Source organism: Mesoplodon densirostris, chromosome 16 (genome assembly GCF_025265405.1).
Source record: "Mesoplodon densirostris isolate mMesDen1 chromosome 16, mMesDen1 primary haplotype, whole genome shotgun sequence".
In the NCBI taxonomy this organism is placed as follows: domain Eukaryota; kingdom Metazoa; phylum Chordata; class Mammalia; order Artiodactyla; family Ziphiidae; genus Mesoplodon; species Mesoplodon densirostris.
In genome coordinates, this window is record NC_082676.1 from 59,026,452 (window position 1) to 59,053,871 (window position 27,420).

General features: G+C 41.1%; 1 protein-coding gene across 2 annotated transcripts in view; it reads left to right on the forward strand.

The window, feature by feature from the left end:
• Nucleotides 1-27,420, forward strand: part of GRIN2A (glutamate ionotropic receptor NMDA type subunit 2A) — a 368,990-nt gene that overhangs the window by 267,968 nt on the left and 73,602 nt on the right. For both annotated transcript variants that reach the window (XM_060120247.1, XM_060120248.1), the window contains 4 exons: nucleotides 13,755-13,960; nucleotides 20,114-20,282; nucleotides 20,395-20,548; nucleotides 26,640-26,765. In XM_060120247.1, the coding sequence (XP_059976230.1) occupies nucleotides 13,755-13,960; nucleotides 20,114-20,282; nucleotides 20,395-20,548; nucleotides 26,640-26,765 (655 nt within the window). The remainder of the gene's footprint in view (nucleotides 1-13,754; nucleotides 13,961-20,113; nucleotides 20,283-20,394; nucleotides 20,549-26,639; nucleotides 26,766-27,420) is intronic.

Here is a 27,420-nt window from a genome sequence, read left to right on the forward strand (position 1 = left end):
AATGGTCAACAGAGATGATAACAGAAGAGTGAATAGTAGATGCCTGAGCATGGAGGTCTGAGGGCAGGAGGGAGGGTCAGGACATGTAAAACATGTGCAGAAAAAGAGAAGCTTGCATTTTGGCAGAGCTGGAGAAGTCAAAGAGGTGGGAACTAGCCTGGAAAGGGTAGGATCATGACTGTGTAGGGCAGGGAGACTCAAGGAAGATGAGAGTGGGTCTCACTGTCAAATAGATGCACCTGTTAGCCTTAGTGATGAGAGGGCCACTGGCGATCTTGTTGAGGCCAGTTTTAGAGGAGAGGTTGGTGCAGAAGAGGACTGTGTCCTGCTCAGACGATGGGATTAGTAGGAGAGAGGCCTCTGTCATCAGTGGAGGAGGAGAGAAGGAAGACGTGTGCCAAGGCAGGTGAGTTTGTAGGGTATGCAGGTTGTCCATAGACTGTGAAATCAGAGGCAGACTCATCAGCTGGAAGTGAGGATGGCGCTGTCAGAGTTGCAGTTTCTCATGGGCAGGTGTGAAGGTTTGAAATACTTCCTAGGGAATGTAAGATGGCCAATCAGGAAAAGGGAAAAGAATTTCTGGTCAGAGACGGGGTCCTTACATTCAAAAGAGTATTCATCTATGTGGTTACGTGATGCTGTCCACCTATACTCGGTGGTTTTCAGGTGAGGAAGTGGTTGGATTGACTGAGTTGGCAGAAGGTGGTACCAGGGAGGTGTGACAGGAAGACGAAGTGGGGACAGGATAGTTATGGATATGGCAGAACATGTATTGATGTGGTAGGTGAAGAGGTCTCGGTTGGAATGGGCAGGAGGTGAAGGCAGGAATGAGTAGATCAACTGGGAGGAAAGAGAGGGCCCTGGGACCATGGCCAAAATGATGTTGGAGAAGAGACATGAGAATAGCAGTGTGAGAGCACTGTGGGGTTTTCTAAATTGAGAATCATTGAATCAAGCAATTCTAAGTGAATTTCCCCTCATGAGAGTGAGTGGCTAAAGTGGACTGGAGGTGGCCTATGGAGAGGAGGTCAATAAACTGACCTCTAACTTTATCCAGATAGTCTGGCAAATATGAATGTATTTATGAAGGAAATGATACAATCATTTGAAAATAGGACAACTCCAAAAGATGTGGGAGCTGATAAATACCAACCATACATGTATGAAATCACCAATATTATCCCTAACTGCTAAGCTATCAAGGGATCCCAAGGCCAATTGCCAATTTGAACTCAAATGCAACCAAACTCCAATGTGCACATAGCAATTTCAGCTTACTATCCAGGGGCTTCTATAATCTTGTCCCACTGTATCCCTTTATTCCTCTTTCTGTCTCATCCCCTTTGTACATTGTGCATTTCATCCAATTTGGGCAAATTCCTAGTCCACAAACATGTCCCTTAAGCTCAATTGCTGTGCTTTTGTCCACACTATTCGTTCACCTTAGAAGTCTCTTCTCTCCACACTGATTTTCCAACTCCTCTGCCTGTTCTACAACTTCCCTCAATTGCCGTTCCTCTCATAAGGTCTCCCCTCTCTCACCAGATCTCCTCTTCCACTTCTGATGCTCCCTTGCATCTACTTCACCTTTCCTTTTTTGGCACTTGTCATTTTCTGTTTTATTTTATAACTTAATTCTGAGAGCATTGTATTTTATTTTCCCTATTAGTAGGTGGGTTGCTTACACACAGAGACTTAGATCAGGGCTTGGTAAACATTTTATACAAAAGACAGCTAGTAAATATTTTAGGCTTGGCAGGCCATACTGTCTTGATGGCAGGTACTCAAATTCTGCTGTTTTAGTGTGAAAGCAACCATAAACAGCATATAAGGAAATGAGTATGGCTGTGTTCCAATCAAACTTTATTTATGGACATGGAAATTCAAATATCGTATCATTTTCACATGTCACAAAATATTATTCTTTCCATTGTTTTCAACCATTTAAAAATATAAGATCCACCCTTTGCTCATGGGCTGTATGAAAACCACTGGCCCTTGGGACAAAGTTTGCCAGTCCCCAGCTTAGAGTCCTTTTACTGCTGTATCACCAGTGCTAGGACAGTGTATGGCACATAGTAAGCACTCAATAAACATTTGTTGAGTAGATTAACCAAAGAGTCAATGTAATCCAACCTTAACTGACCAAAAACCTAGAGAATAGCTTTGCTTATGGTTAACACTCAGAATCAACAGGAATCTTGGGCTTCTACCTTTGGCTATACTTTGTGTGAATCTGAAAAGTTTTGATTTAACGAAGGCAACATAGCTTATAGGCATCATCACTGAACTTGAATTTGAGTCTTCTGACACCAAGTCTAGGGTTCTTTTGAACTATGAGTTTGCCAGTATGATTCAATAAGAAATGCCAAGTAGCTCCCTGGATGGTCACCAAGATTTTCATTTCATCCGAGTAACTCTGTGGGGCTCTGGCATTGTTAATTAGTGTCCAAGATGAGGATAATCAGTTTGAATGAAATTGGTTTGACAGTGGAGGGCTACTTAGGCTCAGTTTTCTGAAATAGCAAGTCTTATCTGGCCCATCCCAAGGGGATCCTTGTCTCTTACACCGCCTTCTAAAACAAAATCATGTTTTTAACAGTGGGCAAAGCTGTGGTTAAGCTTATTACTGTTCCCTCACCATTAAATCTTCTGTTGGCTTTAGTGTTTCAAAGGATCCTCTCACTGGAATACTTTAGGACTCAGACAAGCCTGGAGCAAAGTAGTTTGGGGCCCGAGCTGAGCAAAGAAAAACGACTGTCAAAATACCATCTTATTTAAGGAGAATGGAAATTCTGATATGGGTGCATTTCATCACAGGGATGGATTTCACCCATGCACAAGCGCTTTCGTTAGCATCTTTGTAATAACCAACAAGGCCTCAGGCACCAACCCCTGGCTCGCCCTTTCATTTAGAAGGAGGAAAACGTCCATCTCAAAGACTTAAATGTATTATTTTGCCCCAGATATGAAAGAACGAATGCCCATCAGAGACCTGACACCAAGTGTTCCAAACCCTTCAACTTTCACAACCCAGTAACTTTTCACGGGCGAGAGAATTAAATACTTTGCAACTGATCAATACCCCCAGGTCTTATAACCTTATTTTAAAACTCTGCAGACACTGTCAATGAGGTTAACTTTGAATGTTCAGGCTGAGATCCAAATGGAACTGGCTTTTTTACATAATGCTGAGTGAGGAAATCCACGAGCCTTTGGCCCGTTCTATCCCTTAAGTCAGGTTTGATGTATTGAAGTCTCCTGTTCCCTTAGTCTGCAATTTAATTACCTGGAACTTATCTCCTTTTATAAACTGTTACACACTCAGCCCCCAGTTTTTTTTTTACCACTTTGCAAGGTTTTCATGGAAAAAAAAAAGTTGCCCAAGAGTAAGAGGAGGAGTCACACCTGTATTCATATCCAGCCTTGTCATGATTTTCAGGCTGGTAAGAATGACTTGATAATCCCAATGAATGAAGGGCCCTCTCAGCTATCAGCCCAGCTCTGGAGGGCTCCTGACTACCTCCTAACTCTTACCAACTCTGCCAAGGGAGCAAAGAGCTGCTAAATATCCTTCAAGTAAATATTCAAAAAAGAGCTATTTACTCTGCCGGATTGCAAATGGTATTTCATTTATCTTACAAGTAGAAACTACACTGATCTTTGAAATTTACTCAGAAAAGTACATTAGAAGTCAAAAGAAAAACCTTTTCCGTATTTCTAAATTGTCTTTGCAAAGGTGTTAAAAAAATAACCGTGGTTATCACTACTATTATAATAGAAGACTGTCCTTAGGTCAAGTTCTCGTCCAATATTAGGTGCTTATCCTCCCCCACTCCAGGTCCTGTGTTTGTCCCATTTTCCTTCACATCTCCTCCTGAAGTGTTTTTGCAGACCTATAGGCATCCTGGTTTTCTTCGCCAAGGCAACAGCCTTTTCAGGAGTTCAGCCAAGTTTAAGTCCAAATTTTGATGATAACAGATGCAGCAATGTAAACAGAGTCACATTGTCTTGGCCATCAGCATCTCAGGTACAACGTGCGACAGAGGCAAGATGGAATCCTCCCTTCTAAGGCCCCTTATGTAATGGATGGAGATGACCACAGAGGCGAAGAAAAAGTCTAATCAGCTGTTAGAGCCCTAAATTACATTCCTCTTGGTTGAAATCCCCAAATTACCTCATTGTCACGCAGTTCACATTTGAGCGGCTGATTTTTTCCTGATCTATTATTCTAATCGCCTTTTGGATGTCGATGTTAGCAACCTCAAGCCTGCAGGGGCTCACTGCAGCGCTGCTGTCAGAGACATGACCCAGGGTGGAATTCAAGGTCCTTAGAAGAATCAAGTCACAGGTACACTGAGGAAATAACTGGAAAACATGAAAGAAAGCCACAAGATAGCCACCTCTGGCTGTTCTCTCTCCTCCTCCTGTATTTCACAGGGAGAGAGCACCTTGCCCCTCTCCAAAGGGGAAAGGGGACAGGCCGTGCATCTGGGGAGGCTGAGCTCAGGTATCCCAGCTCCTCAGGGCATTGCTACTCACAGCGGGATCTTTCCAGTTGATCCGTAGAATGTTCCCTCATTTCCCTTGTTTGCCTTAATATTTCCCAGACCAAATCTGATGGCAACCTTGGGAATATCAAACAGTGGTGATGACCCCAGTCTCTCAAATCAGATGGCCTGAGCTCAGCCTCCAGATGCTCTCTCTTGCTTTTTTGATCTTGGGCAAGTCACGTCAGCTCCCAGTTTCCCAATCTATAAAATGAGGGTAATGATGACCTTCTCCTTACAGGGATGTGAGGGTAAAATGAGAAAGTGCATGTTGGGGTGATCACAGTGTCTCAAGACATGCCAGTTATTATACTTATTCATTATTTAATAATTATTACAGCCTATTGGAGGGCTGACTGATACAGAAGTTACATAATGAAGGACTCCCAGGACAGGGTTTAAAAATTAATTAGTAATTGTGAGAGGGCTCCTTTTTATTTTTTGCTGATTTTTCAAGTCTCTAATGTTAAATGATTCCAACATGGAGCCAAAGGAGAGAAAGAAAACATTATTAACTGTTTAGCTAATGACCAGGACACACATCACTTTTTAAGATCACGTAAATAATTAAAAGTAAACCAGGGCTTCCCTGGTGGCGCAGTGGTTGAGAGTCCGCCTGCCGATGCAGGAGACACGGGTTTGTGCCCTGGTCCGGGAGGATCCCACATGCCGCGGAGTGGCTGGGCCCGTGAGCCATGGCCGCTGAGCCTGCGCGTCCGGAGCCTGTGCTCCACAACGGGAGAGGCCACAACAGGGAGAGGCCCGCGTACCGCAAAAAAAAAAAAAAAAGAAAAAATAGTAAACCAAAGAAGTAGAACTTCTCTCCATCCCCAGGGACCTGGGAACAGAGGGACTTTGTAGAACTGAAGATAATACATGAACTTCTGAAGAAAATGGAGGCTCATTGTTGCAGAGACTTTCACTTTTAAATCTGAGCTTGAATGAGCATTGAGCTCTTCTCGTGTTGAATGAACCTCAAGAGGAGAATGGAAGCAATAGGCAGGTTGTTCGAGGAAATAACGGTGATCAAAACACATCTCCATGAATTACCAGATCAGTGCTGAGTCCTAAGACAGCCGATGCCATTATCCATAAAGACATTAGATTATCCTGAGAACAGTTATTATAGGAGAAAAAAAATCAACTGCTCCAATGTGAGCTGTTTAACAATCAGGCAATTCTGAAATTTCAACTGAGAGGAATTTAATTAAAGCTCTAATAGCTGATGCAACTCATTTAGATCTGCTGGCAATTGCTACTGGTTACATAAGAAACCCAAGAAGAAAGATTCCCATCTTTTCCTTATGCTGTGTTTAATCCTGCTGGTAGCCATATGTATGATCCTTTAGGTGCTTCTCTTAGATGCTTCTCTCCAGAACAGAATGAACTGGGATCCTGGTAAAAAAGTTAGGTTCCCAAGCCTCATCCCACATTTACTGATGCATACACTCCAGCGATCTAGGAGTCTGCATTCATTCACTCATTCATTTATTTTAATTGAAGTATAGTTGATTTACAATATTGTGTTAGTTCCAGGTATATAGCAAAGTAATTCAGTTATTTATATGTGTATTTTCAGATTCTTTCCCATTATAGGTTATTACAAGATATTGACCTATAGTTCCCTGTGCTGTACAGTAAATCACTGTTGTTTATCTATTTTATGTATAATGGTGTGTATCTGTTAATCCCATACTCCTAATTTATCCCTCCCCCCTCTTTCCCCTTGGAGTCTGCATTCTTAATCAGCCCCCAAGGAGAGGTTCTTATTCCTGCTAAAGTCTCATAATCCCACTACCTTCAGTAACTGCATTTAAGACAGTGCATTCAAAGGAAGCAGGTGCTTTACTTTAACACCTGAAAAGCAATTCTTAGTTTCACTCTGCCAGTGGCCATCTGAGACCCCATGGCACTGAAGATAAAGTAGGTTTGGTCCACACCTGCTTTTCAGCAGTTTTATTGTAGAAGCTTGTTTGAACGTACCATGCAGGGGAAATCTGGGGTGCAATGTGACATCTGGTTTCAGCAGACTCTAGCTGTCTTGAATGAACTTTAGATTGGGTTTTGGTTCACAAAAAAATCACTAGACTCAACTGCAAACTACTCCAGATAGAGCACATTTCAACTTAATATCAAGTCAGGGTTGTGGCTCAGACATCTTTGTTGTAGTTTCCAGGTCAATCAAATTCAGATCTACTTTTGGCTTCGAGCAGCAACCGAAGACACAGAATTACTCATGTGTAAGCCTGCTATCAGCTCTGCATTTGCATGCAGAGGCATGGAAGTGATGCTAACCAGTGATGCTATTTATGCTAAATACGGACTTTAAGTCATTTTAAATTTCCTTCATGGACATTTATCTTACGTCCTTTAGAAGACTTTATATTTCAGGTGGAGAGAAATTGGCCTCCCGTTTGCTTTGTTTTTCTCCTGAAATGCATCTTCCTGAAGAGTTAATTACTCACATTTTCTCCAGCTTGGGAGTAAATCCCTGCTTATTATCTGGAGTGAAATGTTTTCCGGTGTTTTGCACATGTGAAGTGTTTGTTTTAAGACCTGTTTCCCCCTTGGTTATGAAATCACTCAATGAGCTAACCAGGGCCAGTCAAGCTGGAGCACAGGCAGCATGAACTCTGCTTTCATTGTTGGTTTTAATAAATTTCATCTCTGATTTTTAATTTTACAATCCCTATTGTCTTGTCTCCAAGGAGAGGATCTGAGTAAACAGGCAACTCTCCTCTTTTAACTTTGAATTCTAAGTAAAAATTGATGCCGTGCTGCCTTCTGAATTGAGTTCAGTTCAGCAAATATTTATTGAACTGGAATGTGGTGAACACTGTATTACAGCCAATGTGGGTCATGTTGTGTGAAAGGCTGGCCAGGCCAGAGATTCTATAATACAGGGCAAACTGAACCCTTAATCCCCACCCCCATACAGATACACAATCGGTCTCTAAGTTGTATTGATTCCACCACTTTGGGATCCTGTGAGTTCATGCCCCCTCCCCATGCGGCCCTTTGCCAGACTCATCCAGGTTAATGCAGCTGCCTCCTGACCCATCACTCTGCCTTCAGAATCTTTTAGGCACAAACCCTTTCTCTGCACTGCACTGGGAAGAAATGTCCTAATATGTCAGACATTGTATCCCTCCCCTGATTAAAAATCTTCAATAATCCCCATTCCCATCCCTCTACACAAGTCCATTGCCCTACAAACAAAGATGGAACTCCGGAGCAAAGCACACACAGCTCTGCTGGTCTGGCTCGTGGTTGGAAGTCAATTCCTTAAGAAGCATCTTTGGTTTCCTTGCAGAGCAGGAAGCTCTCTGCTCCAGCAGTATCCTGTGCCCACCCCAGCGTGTCAGTTACCGCATTTATTATCTCACGTTATCTCATGGCCGGTGTGCTTTAGCTCCTCTTCTCTAACCAGACTAGAAAGTCTGAGCACTGGGACCAGCCTGCACTGTTCACAGTTGTAGCCCCAGAGACTCCTGCAGTGCCTGGCCCAGTGTAAAGCCCTGGACGCATGTGTGTTGAGCTCATGAATGAACAAGCGAGAGAATTCAAGGGAAAAAGAGAATGCTCAAAACCGCATTCCAGGTGGAGTATTAAGCTGCAGGGGAGAGACGGTACTTGAGCTGTACCTGGAAAGAATGGGTAGGATTTCAGTCATTGGAGATGATAAGGAGAGGAATTTCACATAGAAGTAGTGCAGGCAAAGGCGGGAAATAGGTGTCATTCAGGGTGTGTGTGGTGACAGTGAAAAGTGTATGCGTCATTGTGGCTTAGTATTGTGCGTGTGTGTAGAGGTGTGAGTGTAGGTGTGTTAGGCATGTGTGTATGTGTAGTACGTGTGTGGAGGTGAGTGTATATATGTGTGTATTGTGAATTCAGGTAGGTATGAGTGTAGCTGTGTGTTTATGTATAGATGTATAAATACATGATATATATACGTGTGCATGTGTACGGGTTTGAATCCACTTATCTGTGGAGTTTTTTCGGTAGTAAATACTGCAGTACTACATGATCCCCAGTGGGTTGAATCGCAGATATGGAGGAACCATGGTTATGGAGGACCAACTATATCTTATACACGAATTTTTGACTGCGTGAAGGGTCAGTGCTTCCAAACCCCATGTTGCTCAAGGGGTAACTGTATACACATATGCACATACATATATACGTACATACACATGTGAGTATGTGTAGGTGTAAGCGTATGTGTGTTTGAAGGTGTAGATGTATATGTTTTAGTGTGAGGGTGTCTATAGGGTGTACAAAAGAGAAATCAAAACAGTGATAGAAAGAGAGGACAGAGTGTATTGAGGTTGATGGGATCTATACTGTAGGGTCCATTAATGTAAGAGGAGCCTGATTGATTCTGTGGGCAGTATGAATCATGGAAGGATCTGAGTAGAGGTAGATCTATGATTCTGGTGTTTAGATATATGTTTTTAGGGAGTGGCTTGGGAGAGAACAGTTGTGAGGTGATTTTAACTGTCTCTTGTAAGCATTTCGTGAATAGATCAAATACGATCAAGCACTCATACCTCTTTGAAAGGAGAGTCACAAACATCTATTAACCTCATTTCTTCCAGCCTCTTGCAGCCTCTGTGACGTCGCTATGGATGTAACCAGACCTTAAGGGATGAATATTAACTTATGACAGTTTCTGGAGATGAAATTATCTTTGCTCTGAGAAGACATTGGCTGAACGTTTTGATAAGTAATCACTGCCCTGTCACAAAACACTTCCTAGGAGCTGAAGAGGAATTAGCTTTATAAAAGCACAGCATTTAAATTTTATTAGTAAGAACAGATTAAAAAATCATTACAAAGTTAATTTCCCCTTTCTACACTTCTTTTAACAAAATCACTTTTCTCCATTAGAGGTCAATTATTTTTCTTTGTCCTCAAAACTTCAGTTTATTTGCTGAAAACATTTAAAGGTTTATCACCAAAATCCAGTTTATTTTGAAGATAAAGATTTTTTTTCTTCTCCCACACAGCCTAGTTGGGGGAATTTGGGACTGTTTTCAAGTCCAAAATTCATGATAGAGATAAAAATCATCTGCCCACACCTTCTTGTGTATAGGGTGTTTATAAGAATTAAAATAGTGCTAAGAATAGTGACTAATAATCTCTGGACCTAGAGATTATCATACTAAATGAAGTCAAGTCAGACAGAGAAAGACAGATATCATATGATGTCACTTATATGTGGAATCTAAAAAAAAATGATACAAATGAACTTATTTACAAGACAGAAATAGACTCACAGACATAGAAAAGGAATTTATGGTTACCCAAAGGGAAAGAGAGGGAGGGATAAATTAGGAGTTTGGGATTAGCAGACACAAACCACTGTCATCGAATGTTACAGACTCTGCTAAGTGTGGTGTGTTCATTCAGTCCATCAACACCTATCCAGCTGTGCCAGGCCCTGAGTTAGAAGCTGTGGACATAGAAACCAACTAATATACATATATATTAATATATATAATATATATATATATATATATATATATATATCCCTGCTAGACTGAGGAACCACAATCTAATGAGTGAAACATACACAAACACATAGGTTGTTGAGGTATAATATTGTTAAGCAAATGAAAATTAGGTATTTAAATCAAATCAGGGATTTGTGAATGAAATGTTATGATGTCTGAGATTTCCTTCAATATAATATGGGAGGAGTGGTTGGGAGTATAAATGAAACAAGATTGACCATGAGTTAGTCATTAATGAAGCTAGATAATAGGAAGATGGAGATGCATTCTAGTATTTTACTTTTGTATGAGTTAAAATTTTTCCATAATAAAAAAAAAGAATGGAAGGGGCAAGAAGCTTCCACTTTTGGGAAAGTTATCTATGGACCCACGTTCATGATGATTTCTTCATTTCTTTTTCCATTCTGGATAACAGACTAGATTAACTCTTATGGCAAATCTCAACTCCTTAACTGGACCTGCACGGCTTTGCATCATCTGGCCCCTGCCAGCCTGGAGGGCTCTCCCTCTGCTCCCTCTATCGCCTCATCCACTCATCTTGGATTTCCAATCTCAGCTTAAGTGCCACCTCTTGGGGAAAACTTACGTGATTTCTTTCCCCCTTTTTCCAGTCTTAGACCCATATTTTATTTCTTCCCCCCGGTTTGTATGATGTATATTTTTATGTGGTTATTTGACTCATGTTTGTCTTCCCAATTAGCATAAAAATTCCTTGCAAGTAGAAATTGTGCTGCTTGCACTACAGTACCCTTAGTGCCTAGCGCAGTGCTTGGCACCTAGTAGCCACTCAGTAAATGTTTATGGAGTAAATGAATCTCTATTAAGCCTGTCTACAGACTCCAGACTCAGTTATATTGTCCTTTGTAAATAGGAACATGGGAGGGGAAAGCGAAGGATGTCTGTTTCTCCCCTATCTGGTATATAAAATCCTGGAGTTGAGATTTTTGGCGTTTGGAACAGGAGCCTGTCAGACTCAGAGAAGGAGCTCTCAGGATCTAGGGCAATGTTTACACAGCAGCTTCGGCTCCTAATCAAGTTTTCCCACCCACCACTTGCTTCCACCCTCCTTGGCTGACCCATGGGTGCTTACTTAGACGTGTTGGGAAGGGAGAGAGGAAATTAGAGGAGATTTAGGAAGTTATTGCACTCTGGGAACTCATAAACGTTTGCAGCTTCTCTCTCCATGAGTCAGCCTTGGGCTGGAACCTTTGCCTGCCTCCCGTGGTGTAGGGTATGTGACATGGTCAGTGACATCACCAAAGGTTCTGCTGGCTAAACGGGCTTTGCCTCTATTTATGTTACCTTGGGACTTTAGGAGCTGTCTCCGCAAGGAAGAAAGGGTCTTGGAGCAATAACATGATTACTGCAGATCAATCAATAGAAACACTAGCGGGAAAGCACCTTTGGATTCACATAGTTCCATGGTATAGCTCTGGATCCACCACTTACTAGCTGTGCAAGTTTGGGCAGTTTACATAACCTCTCTGTGCTTCAGTTTGCTGAACTGTGACGCTGGAATAATAATCCTTACCACGTGGAATTTGTAGGATTAAACTAAGTGGTAATATTGGCACATTTCCTGACTACACAGACATGCTCAAAAGTGACATTGTTGTAAGTATAGCATCAAATGCTGTGGTGGAGATGGGAGCAAAGTTCTCTATTACCAGGGAAGACAGGAATGCTTTTACAGATTAGGTGATATTTGAGCTGTATCTTAAATGCTACCTACAATAATAAAATAATAGCAGCTGCCATCTATGTTACATGTTAAGTTCTGTGCTCAATGCTTCAAGGACATTTTTGCCTCATTCAAATCTCACTACAGTTCTGAAAGCATATCCTGTTGCAATCCACATTTTACAGATAGAGAAAGCAAAGCTCAGAGAGGTTAAGCAACTTTCCCAAGGATTCTCAGCTAATGGATGAGGCCAGGATTAGCACTTAGTTCTGTGTGACTCCAAAAGCCATTGTCTAACCCACTGAACTGCCCAGGCTCTTTTGAAGGCTATGTTTGAGTTTTCTAAGGGAGATGAAAAAGAAAGAGATGGGTATAACATGTTCCAAAAGGAAGAGCTTGGATATCTCTTTATCTATTTGCATGTTTATTATCATTGGCTTGGTCTTTGTCCGGCAGCTGACTAATGGTTCCAACAAGGCAGGAATCGTTCTGTTTTATCCCTCATTGTTCCCGGGCTGGTGTCAGCATGCACATAGCTGGTGTTCAATAAATCTATGTTGAATGAATTAAGAATTTGATGGGCTCCACATTCTCTCCAGCCTGTGTTACATCACAGCCTGAGGAGATGGACGTGTTTGCTTGACCAAATTACTCTAGTGCCCTTCCTAACTTAAAAAGGAAGGTATCAGTGAAGCTGGACAGTTTTGTAATTGGCCACACGGCGTGTTTCTCTACAAGCAGCAAACCTTTTCCAGTCCAAATGATGATGTCATCTTCCAGAACACTGATTGCCTTCTCTCCTGCCACATATCACCTCTCTTGGTGTCCAGTGTGTCTGAATTCTCTTTAAGGGCCTGAGATTCATTTCTGCTGACACTTACATTACAGGAGGAGAGGTGAGTGGGTCACATGAACACAGACAAGGCTGGACTTGGCACTTAGCTCTTCAGATGAGGTATTTTCCTTGAGGTTTGTGTTACAAATAAAGCGTTGCCCTGTGGTGTCGAGCAGTTGCACGTGGGAACGGGAGGAGGAAGCACAAAGTGCAATGCTGGGGGCAGCTTTCTCCCAGTGTGTGTGCGAGAGTGCCAAGAAACTGTCAAATAAAATTAAGGTTCAAAACATACAGCCTTCAATTTGATTTCACTAAGATGCCGACAGCTGCTTGGAGGTAACACAATCGATTCTGCTTTGACAGGTCTTGATGTACAGTAAGCAGTGAAAGTCTCCACTCTGTGCTGGATTAATAAAAATTCACCTTAATTTCAACTTAAATAGAACCGTATCTGAGCTCGAAGGGAGGCTTCTCGTCTGCCCACCTGCTCTACCCCCTTGTTTCTCAGGCCAGTCCTCCCTCTTTCTTGCTCTTGGACTTCGTCTTCCTCTCCCCTTTCCTCTTTTTCTTTTTCTTAGCACTTTTAAAATCTCTCTCCCTCTCACTGACTCTCTTCCATACTTAAAAGGGAGAGTTTGGAGTCCTTACTACGTGCTGAGCTCTGCCCTGTATGCTTTTCTCGAATTGCCTTATTTAATTCCCACTACATCCTTATAAAGTAAGTGGAATTGTGTCTATTTACAGATGAGAAAACAGCTGTTCATAGTGATTAAAAACCTGTCTGGGGTTGTACAGCTAGCAAGTGGCAGATGTGGGGATTCAAGCCTAGACCTCTGATTCTAAAAGTCCTTGCTCTTTTTGACATTAGTGGCCCTGAGCTCTGGCAAAACATCACAATCACTTGGGGATCTCCAACGGCATCAGTGCTTTGTCACCACCCCCGTATTTATTAGTCTGGGGAGAGTCCAGGGCATGGGAGCTGCCCAGTATTCTGCTTTCCCTCTGTCCTCATCTTTCTTAGCATACAAACAGAAGTGTACGTTGAGGTAGGTAGCAGAAAAGCCCTGAAGATGATGGGGTTCTTCTCCCATACCTCTTACGGGGGAGGACTCACCTTTCTGGAAACCCGTGGTGCAGGAAAGCACAGGTGTGTCTTTCTCTTTATACTGCAGGTGGGCAAGTGGGAGAACCAGACCCTGAGCCTGAGGCACTCCGTGTGGCCCAGATACAAGTCCTTTTCGGACTGTGAGCCAGACGACAACCATCTGAGCATCGTCACACTGGAGGAGGCCCCCTTTGTCATCGTGGAAGACATAGACCCGCTGACTGAGACGTGTGTGAGGAACACTGTGCCATGTCGGAAGTTCATCAGAATCAAGTGAGTCCAGGGATGCTGTCGGTTGAATGTGCCCAATCCTTTACAATAGCCTGTATCACTGATAACAGTGGTATCTCTACAATAATAATAGAATGTAATATAAAATATACTCTATTATAATAGGTGCGTATAAAAATAGATTTTTTAAAAGACCTGGAGCTACACCAGGTGGTTTGCATTCATTTGATTCCAACAATGGCAGTACGAGGTGCATGGTTTTGCCCATTTTAAACATGATACAGACTGAGTTATGAGAAGATTAAGAAGCACGTTCAAAGCCACTCAGCTCGTAGATGGAAGAGGCAGGACTCAAACACCTGTCCATCTGACTCCACCACCATATTCTTAACCAGTATGGTGAATCAACCCTCCCCTTCAATCTTTCCTAGAATAATTATTTCTTTTGTATTTTTCTGGTTGCTCCCTCCCCCAAACCATATCTACCACTTCCTTCCACCTCTTTTCTATTTCCCAGATCCAAACTTTTCAGAATTTTCAAAACTTCTCTCCATTTTGGGGTCAACATCCACCTTACAAGTGACTTTCTGATGTGCTTAAGGTGGAGCTGATCTCCTGGGGATCTCCTAGGTCACCAGCAACAAACCAGCATTGCATCTAAGTCATTTCCTCTTTTATTACGATTGAAGAGGAACTGAAATTTTTTATCAGATCCCCTGGTGAAGGGTTCTCCCTAATCTATAAACCCTTTGGAGATACATAAAGCTTCATGGCCAAGTCCAAGGCCCTGAATTTTGTCTTTGTAATGCAAACATAAACACAAATACCACCCTTGTGGAGGATTCACAAAAGGAAAAAGCCTACCGTTGGATGGAAATCTTTTTTTTTTTTTTTTTCCTGAGTGTTTTCTGATTGCCTCCTTTCACCTGGACAATTCTTGCTTGCCCTTTAAGTCTTAAGCACTCCCTTCACAAGCTAGGTGAGTTCTCCCTACTTCCACAGTACCCTGGCTATGTCTCTATGTCTTTTTTTTTTTTTTTTTTTGCGGTATGCGGGCCTCTCACTGTTGTGGCCTCCCCCGTTGCGGAGCACAGGCTCCGGACGCGCAGGCTCCGGACGCGCAGGCTCAGCGGCCATGGCTCACGGGCCCAGCCGCTCCGCGGCATATGGGATCCTCCCAGACCGGGGCACGAACCCGTATCCCCTGCATCGGCAGGCGGACTCTCAACCACTTGCGCCACCAGGGAGGCCCTGTCTCTATGTCTTAATCCGTTCAGGCTGCTATAACAAATTACCACGAGTGGGTGGCTTAAACAACAGACATTTATTCCTCACAGTTCTGGAGGCTGAGAAGTCCACGATCAAGGTGCTGGCAGATCTGGTGTCTGATGGAGACCCTCTGGTTTGCAGATGGCTGTCTTCTCCTCACCTGGTAGAGAGCAGAGGGAGAGGAAGCAAGCTGTCCTGCTCCTTCTTATAAGGGCACTACTTCCATTTAGGAGGGTTCCACCCTCGTGACCTAATTACTTCTCCAAATACCATCACATTGGGGATTAGGGTTTCAACATATGAATTTGAGGGGAACATAAACATTCAGTCCATAGCACTCTCTAGCTATCTTTCTCACTTGTTTTTATGGCTTACAGTTTGTCTGTATTTCCCCCAGAGTATTATCTGCCTAAATATAGGGAACGTGGCTTATTAATATTTGTGTCTTCAGTTACAAGCACAGAATATGACACCCCAATGTTGATGACATTTGAACGGAGGGTGAATGCATACTTTTCCTCCCACATTCCAAATTCCAACCTAAGTTCTTATTATACAAGATGCAAATCCCCATGGCTCAGTGCTTTGGATAAAGATAATTTTTTAAGAATATGATTGCTAAATGTATTATGAAGGTGCATTTTGGTTTGGAGAAATTTTTTTATCAATAAGCAGCATTTTTGGAGTTGAAATTCTGATAGATTATTCAGTAAATAATCATCAGCTTTTTTTGGAGTCATCAGCCTCTTTGGGGTTGAAACTCTGAATAGATTAGTCAATAAATAAATACACATGAAGCATAGTTTCTGTGTTAGTCACAGTGCTGGGCATGGGGGATGCATCAATGAACCGGGAAGGATCTTGCAGTCAAGGGGTGCACATGGTTAAAAAACTACTCAACCAAGAAGGGAACAGGGCAGCTCCACATTAGGATAAACCCTGTGAAGGATCTGAATAAGGTGGTGTGATAAGGGAGTCACTTGAGGTATGTGGGGCTCCTGCAGCTCACACAGATAAGATTTAAGGTGACATGTAAAGGAGGAGAAGGAGCCGAACATGTGAAGAACTGGGGAAAAGCCACGCAGCTAGAGGAGCAGGTGCAAAGGCCCTGTGGGAGGAAAAAGATGGGCGAGTTTGGGAAACAGAAGGAAGCCTAGTGCAGTACTTGGAAGTGATGAGCTGGGAGAATGACAGAAGGGGTTATGTGGGAAAGTTGTCAAAGAGGTTTTGACTTGGGTGGGTGTTCTTTGAGCAGAACTTGGTCAGATGAAGAAAGCAGAGTGGCTGGCACAAAGCTAAGAGTATAACCCCACTGGGGCACCTCCTTTATGATAACCGTATCTTCTCTGATTCAATAGGGCCAATCAAGTAGGGCATCTTATGCTTCACACTCAGTCGTTGGAGATTAAAATCTTTAAAATCAGAAGACTTGGAGCTGAAAACAATAGATCACCAAGTCCTGAGTCACATTGGTCTGGAGGAAATGAACCTCCAAATAAATTACTGTCTTTAAAAGAATTGACTTTTCAACTGAAGAATAGAAACAGATTAACAAGTTCAAATTAACGATTTGGGTTCCTGTGGGAGGGGGTGGCTTGCAATTTTCCTTTTCCCACTTGGTGACATGAGAATCGTACTGTGCTTCTAGGTGAAATTAAAGTCTTTGATTTACCTGAAAGCAATAGAAAATTACTGGGATCCAGTAATCCCAACATTAACACAGATTAGATCAACTGCATTTCCTAAAGGTAACATCTTTGAGGCAGGCTGATTGGTTCCAAAAAGGATTCCTGTTGGACAACATGATTGTGTTTGTTTTCTTGGTGATATTCTTTCAGGGAAAGCCCTTTGTCTCTCACTTCTGGTAAATGGTGGGGTCTTGAGGGCACACATTAGTCTTCTAAAAAATCAGGTAGTAGGAAATGGGCTGAGAAATCAGACTTTTCTTCTTACCTGTTAGTTGAGTGTTAAGACGTGAAGAGTAAATTGAGGAAAAATTACCTGTTTTGATATGTAAGGATAAATGGCTATACTGCCAGTTAATCCCCTAAACTGTCAAATCATTGGTGAAAAGAGAGGAAATATATTTTTAAGCACCTATGTGAGAGGTGCTTTAGATACCTTATTTAATATTTCCAACTATCCTGCAAGGTAAGTATCAGCCTTCTCAATGCATGAATAAGTAAACTGAGGTCTGTGAATGAAGAGACCTGTCTGAGTTTCCATGCTCGTCAAGGGCAGACCCAGGATTTGAAAGCAGCTCTATCTGACTCACAAGGCACATCCACTGGCCACACTGGGAAGTTATAGAGCCAGAGAACTGATGATTTATTGGATCCCTTTCCCCATATTTGTTTTTATGAGTCTCCCTTTCTTTTGGGTGGTGGTGGAGAGCAGAGAGATTACATGGGCACCATTTCTCAGATGTCTGGGTAGTTGTCATACCCCCTCCTCCACACACACACACACAACACACACACACACACACACAAGGTTTGTGATAACAACCAACAAAAGTTCCCAATATGGTCTGTGTTTCCATAATCCCCATGATAAATTCAACTAGTACACTTTCTGCTTGTCTTTTTCATCCTGTGTCCCCAGCGTCTAGATCCATGTCTTACACAGAGTAGCTGCTCTGTGTAGTAGTGGGTGCTTGTTGGGTGCAAATGCATCAGTGACAACTGGTAACTAGAATACACCTAGTATTAGGGGACATGGGGGGAATAATTAACTCATAAACTGGCTGAGGTTCCAGTGAGGTCAAAGAAGCAGATAGGTCACTATATGGCTATGACCCTGAATCTTAAACCTGGGGTACTTGTAACTCCTGTCCACACTCTCCCAGGAATCTTGACCAGGTGAAGGAAGAGGCTGTAATAGAAGAAGGGAAGGAGCAGAGAGTGAAAGAGCTGCAAATGGAAAGAGGTGGTAAAGAGGCATTGATGCACGGCCTATAGTGGCCAAAAAGAAAAAGAGAGACTTTGATTTGGGCACATTTTTCAAAGAGCCACAGATACCAAGATGAAAATCATATTTGGACATGCCATTAATTTAATGTACTTAGGACATATTTCTATCATGTTTATGGCAGTTGTAACTCCACCTTGACCCTTTCTGCTCTGGGAAACTGGTGGAGAGAGGGCAAGTCCCTACTTCCTGTTGTACTAGAGTTAAGTCCACCAGTCATCATCTGTAAATGCATGCGGATGTGGCCTTCCACAGCCCCCCCAGACTGAGGGCAGAAGTGTCTGAGCAGTTGTCCAGCTTCAAGGCTGGAGAGTGAAGTCTCCATCGTGGTCCTGGCTGGCAGATGCAGGTTGGTTGAGCCGAGCTCAGAGACAGGATAGGAGGGAACAGCGGTGAAGACAGTGATTCAGGATAGGTGATCTGTGATCCTGAGATAGAGAAAGTATGAAAAAAGGTGTCATTCTGCACCCCACTTCCATTACTCAAAGTTATATTGTCAAATCTATCCATATTCTTGGATATAGATATATACCAATGGTGCTTAATGTGTGTGTGTGTTTATCCAATTATATATGTAGTATATACTCACTGCAGATAATCTTTTGGGAAAAAAACCTAAAAATACGAAAAAGATAAAAAACCATTTCTTACCATTCTAAAATAGCTCTGCTTCATATTTCATTGTTTTTCCATCCAGATACTTCGTAAGCTCATCTGTTTTTATATAGCTGTGACTATTCTGTATGTATCACTATGTAACCTACTTTTATCATAAGATATGGAAAGGTAAGTATTTTCCTATTATCCTGTTAGATTTCCATAAACGTCATTTTAGTGCTTAGATAACAGTTCCGTATGTAGATGTGTCAACGATGGAGTACTGAGACAGCACATAGCCTATGAAATACGTGACTCAGCATCTGCGCATACGGTACTAATGGATGCCCCAGGGCAGGGTGGAACCAAGTGCAATGCCCAGAGAGGTCTTGATCTTCCTGTAGCAGTTGTTTAAATAGTTTTTGTTATCACTTGGGAAGACCCCTGTTTCCTTCCCTTTTAAAAGCATTTCTGGTTTTTCTGAGTGTCCTTTGAGTATGACTTTGTCAAGTAAATAAAACAAAGTGGCTGGCACAAAGCAACAAATGTAACCTTGGTCGATTATGATAGGTTTTAAGACAGCAATGCTCTCTGTATTTTAACACGGCTTTTTCCCGCTCAAGGACATTGCTATTTAATAGTGTCACCTTTTACACTTCCTCCACGTAGGTAGGGAGGGAAAATGTTATGAGTGAGCCTTCATTTGCGAGGTGACTCGATCAAGAGACATTAAGTCCACAGACTCTGGCACAGAGTAGACCCCAGGTCTCCTGATTCTTAGCTGATAATTCTTAGTTTTCCTCAGCAAGGAGAGTGTCTTTCCTAAGTACGTAAGGCATCCTTTCTTCTTCCCTTTGGTTGCCAACCTCTATTTTCAGTGAAAGGATAAAGCAAAACTCTCCTTGCTCTGAGAATTTCACATCTTCCTCTCCTCCATTTTCCAATAAGTTTTTATAATTCAGTTTAGATTAGATGACTAAACTCTGATCTAAAGAGGTTGTATGTGTTATAAGCTTTAAAAAAGTAAGAGGTAGTAACTCTCATCTGTATAATGGGGATCTGAATACTACCTAATGAAGAAAAATGTTGTGCAGATTAATCCAACAATTAGTATAAAGCATTTATCACAGTGCATAGCAAATAGTAATTACTCAAGAAACGTTACCTGTTGTCATGATTACTGTCATAATTAAGAACACTTTCTACTTTTGCTGTCATAAACTCACTGAACGTCCTTGTAAAAGCCGCTTCCTCATTTTGGGCCTCAATTTCCCATGTGAAAAATAGAAGAGTGTAGATAATGAATGTGAACACATTTTCCAGTACTAATACTCCACCATCTTGGGATTTTCTCTACAGCAATTCAACCAATGAGGGCATGAATGTTAAAAAATGCTGCAAGGGGTTCTGCATCGATATCCTAAAGAAGCTTTCAAGAACAGTGAAGTTTACCTATGACCTTTACCTGGTGACTAATGGGAAGCATGGCAAGAAAGTTAACAATGTGTGGAATGGAATGATTGGTGAGGTAAGTTATATTTTCATCCCAAGGGCCCTCATTCAGACTTAGGGCCCAAGGTCCTCAGGGATGGTGGGAAGGATGAGTAAAGGGACGGTTCTTTTTGTTGCCTTGTGTCCAGGTGGTCTATCAACGGGCAGTCATGGCAGTTGGCTCACTCACCATCAACGAGGAACGTTCTGAAGTGGTGGACTTCTCTGTGCCCTTTGTGGAGACGGGAATCAGTGTCATGGTTTCAAGAAGCAATGGCACTGTATCACCTTCTGCTTTTCTAGGTATGTGAACTTCACAGTCACTATTGCTTTCCTACGAGGAATTATAGGTATTTTGTCTTGTTTGCTCGAAAGACAGGACCAGATAGGACCTAGTTCAGTTCCAGGTAACCACGTCAGCATATTGAAAGCATGTTGCATTTCAATTACCCCAATTTTCCCCCAGTTAACATCTTTCATTTATCTTTTTTTAAATTAATTAATTTATTTATTTATTTTTGGCTGTGTTGGGTCTTCTGTGCGAGGGCTTTCTCTAGTTATGGCAAGCGGGGACCACTCTTCATCGCGGTGCGCTGGCCTCTCACTATCGTGGCCTCTCTTGTTGCGGAGCACAGGCTCCAGACGCGCAGGCTCAGTAGTTGTGGCTCACGGGCCCAGTTGCTCCGCGGCATGTGGGATCCTCCCAGACCAGGGCTCGAACCCGTGTCCCTTGCATTGGCAGGCGGACTCTCAACCACTGTGCCACCAGGGAAGCCCTTTCATTTATCTTTAACTTGGAAATAGCTGCTAAAAATGCAATCACATATTCAGATACCACCCTTGATAGTGTAGAATATAGATTAGTAGATAGATTGCTTAGAGCCTTGAAAGCATTTAAAAAATAAACCTGTCTGTCCACAGTTAATTTAAATCGGCTCATAAACTTTTATTTAGCAGCCACATACCCATCCCCCATCCCTCACTAGAATGACAGTCATTTATCTACTGGATGTAAGAGTAAAAATAATGATGACTGTACAATGATTTATACCAGTGCTCTGATAAACAAAACAGAAGCAGTCTGAAGAGGATACACTGTTTTAAAATTAATGGAATAATATTTTAAATGTGACTATCCTTTAAGCTGAATGGTTTATAAGAGAAGAATTTCTTCTTACTCTCCTTTTAACTGTTTCCTAGGTTTATGTTTTTACACAAAAGGTTTTTATTTTTTAAAGCAAGGTAGTTCTGTTTTTTTCTATCATCTGGTTTTCTTTAGCAGCTATGCATTAGGTAGCTTGGCTGGTGTAGCTGAAACTGCATGGAACATAGCCAAGCATTTTTAATTTTTTCTTTAAAGGAAATCATTGTGTTGAGTGTTTTGTCATCATAAATAGTTTTTGATAGTGACTGTCTTGAAGATCATGGGATTCAGATTAACTTCCCCTTGGCATTCCCATGTAAGTGGGTTTGTCCCAAATTGGGAAGGTTAAGACAAACATTGACCCCTAGAAGGAAACTGCAGGAGAGAGTGAAAACAGTTAGATTAGGGTCAACTGATTTTCTTACATTTTTCCAAAGACAAAAAAACTTTGTTTATTAGAGAACTAAAACTGCAGACTAGGGCCCATTTGTGGGTGCCAGCTCCAAGCCCATAGCCTTACTCTTCCACTGTCTTCATTTATATGTGGTGTTAGCATCCAGTGAAGCATTCTATGCTTCATTCTCATGAGTGAAATGTTGACTAACAGGATTTTGGATACTGCCTTACTCACAGAGACATATGGATTTACTGTTTTCATTTTCGATAATGCATTTAAGCTGTTGAAATCCTTACCACTCACTGGATTTGATTTTGCACTCGCTTCCATTTTTGTAACCTTTGTTGGAGTAATGTGGACCTTGACAAATACATACCTCACTATGTTCCTTCTGTGCCTGTGTCTGATATGGATAATGATGCCCATATCTTAATAAGGGAGCCTCACTGGATCATGAAAAATACTGCTTACTGACAACACAAGCAGAATGTTAATAATTATTGGATATACTCTCACTCATAGTCACTCCTAATCATCTTTTTCCCCATTCCCTGTTGGAACCTTTAACAGAGATCTTTGGTCCTAGAGATTGGAGGAAGGGAGTTCGTGGAAGAAATGGAAAGAGAAAGTTGTCCACTTATCTTCTTAGTGAGCTAGAGAGAACTTTTCGTCCAGTTCAATCAAAGAGGAAAAAATATTTCCATTGACTTGTCTCATAGATATGAGTCACTGATACTGAATCTGGCCTCAACCCACTTTCCCTAGATTTTTATCTTATCTGCGTTAGTAGAACATTTCCATAAAAGTCAAGTATTTTTGCTAAATTTAGCTAAACCTCTTTCCCCCCTACTCTTCCTACTGTATCTTTAAGAATAAAATAAATTGTAGCCAGAGGAAGCTATTTTCAAAGCTGTATTTACACAGAAGGCTTAATATTTTTCCTAGTCACTAAATTACATCCTTATTCGATTGATTGTGCACCCCCTTATTTACGGTCATTATCTGCAAGTTTTTGAAAGGCATAATGAACCATGCTAAGCTACATTTTTCCATTCACTGGCTCAGTCATCTGGAAGAGCCAAACATTCAAAATCTGATTGCCTTGCTCTTCATTATTTCCTATTCTCTCTCCTCCGCAAAATCCATTAACTCCCATCGGAAACACTTGCAGGTAATGCCTCTGAGCTTTTGTATAAAAATGTAACCAGAGACTCTTCAAGGACAGAGATGATGTCTCTGGCGATATTTCCATTCAGTTAATTCTTAAGACTTTCCAAGTAGGTTGGAGTCTTTGATCCAAAGAAATGCTGAGCTGGGGTCTCTTCTAGATTAAAGTTCCTTCACGGACAGATGTTGAATCTGTCGAGTCTGTCCAGTAGAGGATGTAATCCAGAGCTATCTAAAAATATTTCTGGGTCACATCGTAGACACTACAGACAGTAGCTCAACATTGTTCTAATGACTTTCTTTGTGTGTGTGTGTGTGTGTGTGTGTGTGTGTGTGTGTGTGGTGTCTGGGAATAGCCATCCTTCATGGCACTCATAGGTACCCAACTTACTAAAACCAGAATACTGCAGCAGAATCTCTCTGCCATCCTCACAAGTCAAGGGACAGATGTTGTCACTTCAAAGTGAGAAAACATCTGGGATCAGTTTCTTGATCAGTTTCCATCTGATTTTCTGACCAGTTAGAGACTAGGACACATCAAGTGCCCAGTGAAGTCCACTGAAGGCTTACAGATTCTGACATGTGAGTACAAGAATTCAGTAAGGATTTCCCGTAATATTTTTAATAATGTCATCATAACCTGCAGAGAAAAGGAGTTATCAGATTAATAAGTGTGTGTGTTGTTGCTCCGCAGCATGTGGGATCTTCCCAACCCAGGGCTTGAGCCCGTGTCCCCTGCGTTGGCAGGTGGATTCTTAACCACTGTGCCACCAGGGAAGTCCCTGGCTCGATATCTTAACTGCAGGTAATTTTTTCCCGACGCACACTCATACTTCGATTATGTTCAAATCATTCACAAGGAAAAAGATGTGTTGAAGCTCTAGCTCTCCTTTACATTTATTTTCCAAACAGTATCTTGTCCTTTCACTGAACTTTAGAGGCAAGTGACTGACTAAATCAATCAGCCTGTGTTCTTGGGTTAACCATCATTTGTTAAACCTGGAAACTCAACTCACAAAATACAACCTGTAAAAACGTGCAAACATCATCCCCTAAGTGAAACAATTCAAGCACTAAAAAGAAAGCTGCCTACCCAGCCAGCAAAAGCCATCAGTTTGACTACCTGAGCTAGACGGAACTCTCCAGCAGACTGAGAAATTTTCAGATTAATTTGGTCACTAGTGTATCCATATACGCAGGGCACAAAACACTAATTCAACTTAGATGGGTAGAAATCATACACTGGTAACATTTTCAGAAACTTGGCTTTTATCTAACAGAAAAATATTGGGGGTGGAGAGCTGATCCGACAGTATCAATGTTGCAGATTTGCGGAAAGGATCAAGTACACTGAACAAAATGCAGCTCCTCCACAACCTGCCCACTGAATATTTTATGTATATTGTATGCGTTCCCATAAAAAAAAAAACTGTTGTTATCCAACTCCTACAACTGCCAGGATGAAAGCTATAAAACTCTCAGTTGAAACTGAGGTAGAGAAAAGTCCCTAATTCTTCCTTCTCAATATGTTATATCAAATGTCTTTTAACTACATTAGAAGGCAATTACAGCTTAATAGCTGTCTAAATCCATTATCAGTGTACATTTAACCTTTCAATATTTAAAGATAATATTTAATTTGAGCAAATTAATGGACTGCCTGTGAGACCAAATACATCTATTTGGTCTTTCTGGTTTTCCATCAACGATATTTCTCTTTAGAGACTGGGTCTTGTGACAACAAGTCTGGTAAAAATGGAGTTCTTTCTATTTGTAGTTTAAACAGATATTAATAAATGAGAGGCCAACCTAACCCCCCCCCAAAAAAAAAAAAATAAGTGTGTGTGTTTTAAACTAGAACGCCTTTTTCAGGACCCTGGACAGCACACCACCACCACCAATTCTGGCTTTAACCATGGAACCAAGCAGCTATTCCATTTAATTTATTATTTGTATGCAGCGTGCAAAGCACACCACCAAATACTTTACATGTATATGCTCCTTTACTCATTACAATGATCCTCCTCTGCTGAGACACACTATGCCATCAGCACATCCAACTTGGAGAATTACTTTAACATCTCTGTTTTTGAATATTAAGTAACTTTTAATCTCCTAATTATTCATTTCTTTCTCCTGGATACACCTTACTACCAAATTGCTGTGATTTCAGGGACACGATATTGTTTGTACTCAAGTTAAATTTAACTAAGATAAATTTCAGTTTTAGTCTCATTGGTTTCTTTGAGCTCATCTTGGCTTATTTAAGTCAAGTAAGTTGTCTTGGTACCTGTTGCTTCTTAAAGTATTTGCACTATCAAAACTGCATTACGAAGTATTCCTTCAGGTTTTAAAATTATCCAGTATCGTTAAAGCTTCAGACATATTAGTTTCTTATTATATATTAAGCTCATTACATTGGAATTTGTGATGAACTCTAGCTGTGTTAGGTAGTCACAGACTTTAATAAGAAGGTGGCCTGCTATCAGCCTAGTTCTTTATTATTATTACTAGCTTCATCAGAAAAAAAAACAATTTAAAAATAATAAAATGTGTACTATTCAAGAGGTATTATTGGGCTTCTTATATTTTATTCTTAGAAAATGTTTGCTCATAATGAAAAGGATTATAAGTTCATTGGTGTCCAAGGGCAGTTTCTTCCCAATGATGCAATCAGGTGGAGCTATGTTCATTTAAAAAATTTTAGTCTCTGTTGATTTTCTAGCAAATATATGTCATACATGGATAAAATGGCTCCTTTCAGCTCACTTTCATGTCCTCAATCAGTTTGAATAAAAATGTTAATTTGTTTTACATAGTATCTCTTACCTTTCTAAAGTGATCTAAGATTTAGAACTTTCTGTCTTGGCCTGCCCTTCTGAGACACCCACATGAAAATGAACTGATGAAAACTATTTTTAGGGGAAATAACCATCTATCCATCTACTACTTCATTGCCTCTATCTTTAAACGATGCGTTTTCATTGAATTCTCGTGTGAATGTAATATCCTCAAATGACTTTTCAATTGCGTTTAACCATTACCAACTTCAACAAGATTTTTAAATTGTAGAGATCTCATCTGTCCGAAGCAGTAGGTGAAATGGAGAGAGTGGTAGTATTGGGGGCAGACTATGACATTCCAATATTCCTGTCAATCCCACAATTTTACAATCCTTTTCTACCAGGTTATAATTCTCCCTTTACTTCTAGAATTCCTGCACGTCCTCCCTCCAGCATGTCAAAATGAAAATGAAAATAAAAATAAAACTCATGCTGATTTTCAGGTGCCTTATGTTTGACTATTTGAATCTAGTCTTGTTTCTCTTTGGTCCCCTGGATGATTCTATAATTACAGAGGACCCTGTAGCCTCTTTATTTGCATTTTAACTTTCTCCCTTGGTCTTACCATTATATTTTGTTTTTATTATCCTTGACCTGATTTGTAAAATGTCATATGCTTTTCTGTTTTTATCCTATGATGTGCATTCTTATAAAACACCTCAAATATTTTGTAGAATAGAGAATGATTTAAACATATGAATAAACAATGACTAGCTTCTTTTGAATGATCAGAGTGGGTTTCTCAGTGAGTCTGCAAATGGACCTCTAGGCTTCCTGCTAGCCCTGGTTGTGAGGAGGTGCTCACTGACCATGTTTCCATCCCTCCGGCCTGTTTTCCTGCAGAACCATTCAGCGCCTCCGTCTGGGTGATGATGTTTGTGATGCTGCTCATTGTATCCGCCATAGCTGTTTTCGTATTTGAATACTTCAGTCCTGTTGGATACAACAGAAACATAGCCAAAGGGAAAGGTGAGACTAGCTTCATAAGCATGATTCAAAGTCAATGCTATGTAATTTACTTTCAATGAAGAGTTCAGATTTAGAACACATTATCCTATATTGCCTTGCTGTACCATCGTATAAATCATGCTGGGTCATTGATATTACTTGCAGTGCCATACAAGTATGGGTTATTCCCTTCTACTGAAAAGAAGGATAAAACTTAAACATGAGACATTTTAATCTTGCTATAATGTGGAGTCAGTAGTTAAGTGAAAAACTACTGATATTTGCTGAGAAAGCATATTTGAAAAAGTTTTCTGGCAGTTTTCAAAATGTGCATCAAAACAAATGTTAAAACTACTAGTGAGTCTCAGCTTCAGTCTATGCAGAGAAAATGGTTTTCTAGAATCTAGGTTAAGAACATTCTCCAAACTACCGAATCATGCTCACATTCGTTTGATGATAAATATATAAATATATGATAACATGGTGACTTTCCCCAAACAGTTACATTTTCCTCTTGACAGTGCCTGGCCTTAGTGCATTGTACTTGATAAAGTGGCAATCAGTAAGTAGAAAATTGAACTGGGATGCATTCGTTGGCCATAACTTTTTAAGAGGCTCCCACACGAACCATATACATAAACACATTACACAATTTTGAGTGAATTTTTCTCTGTGC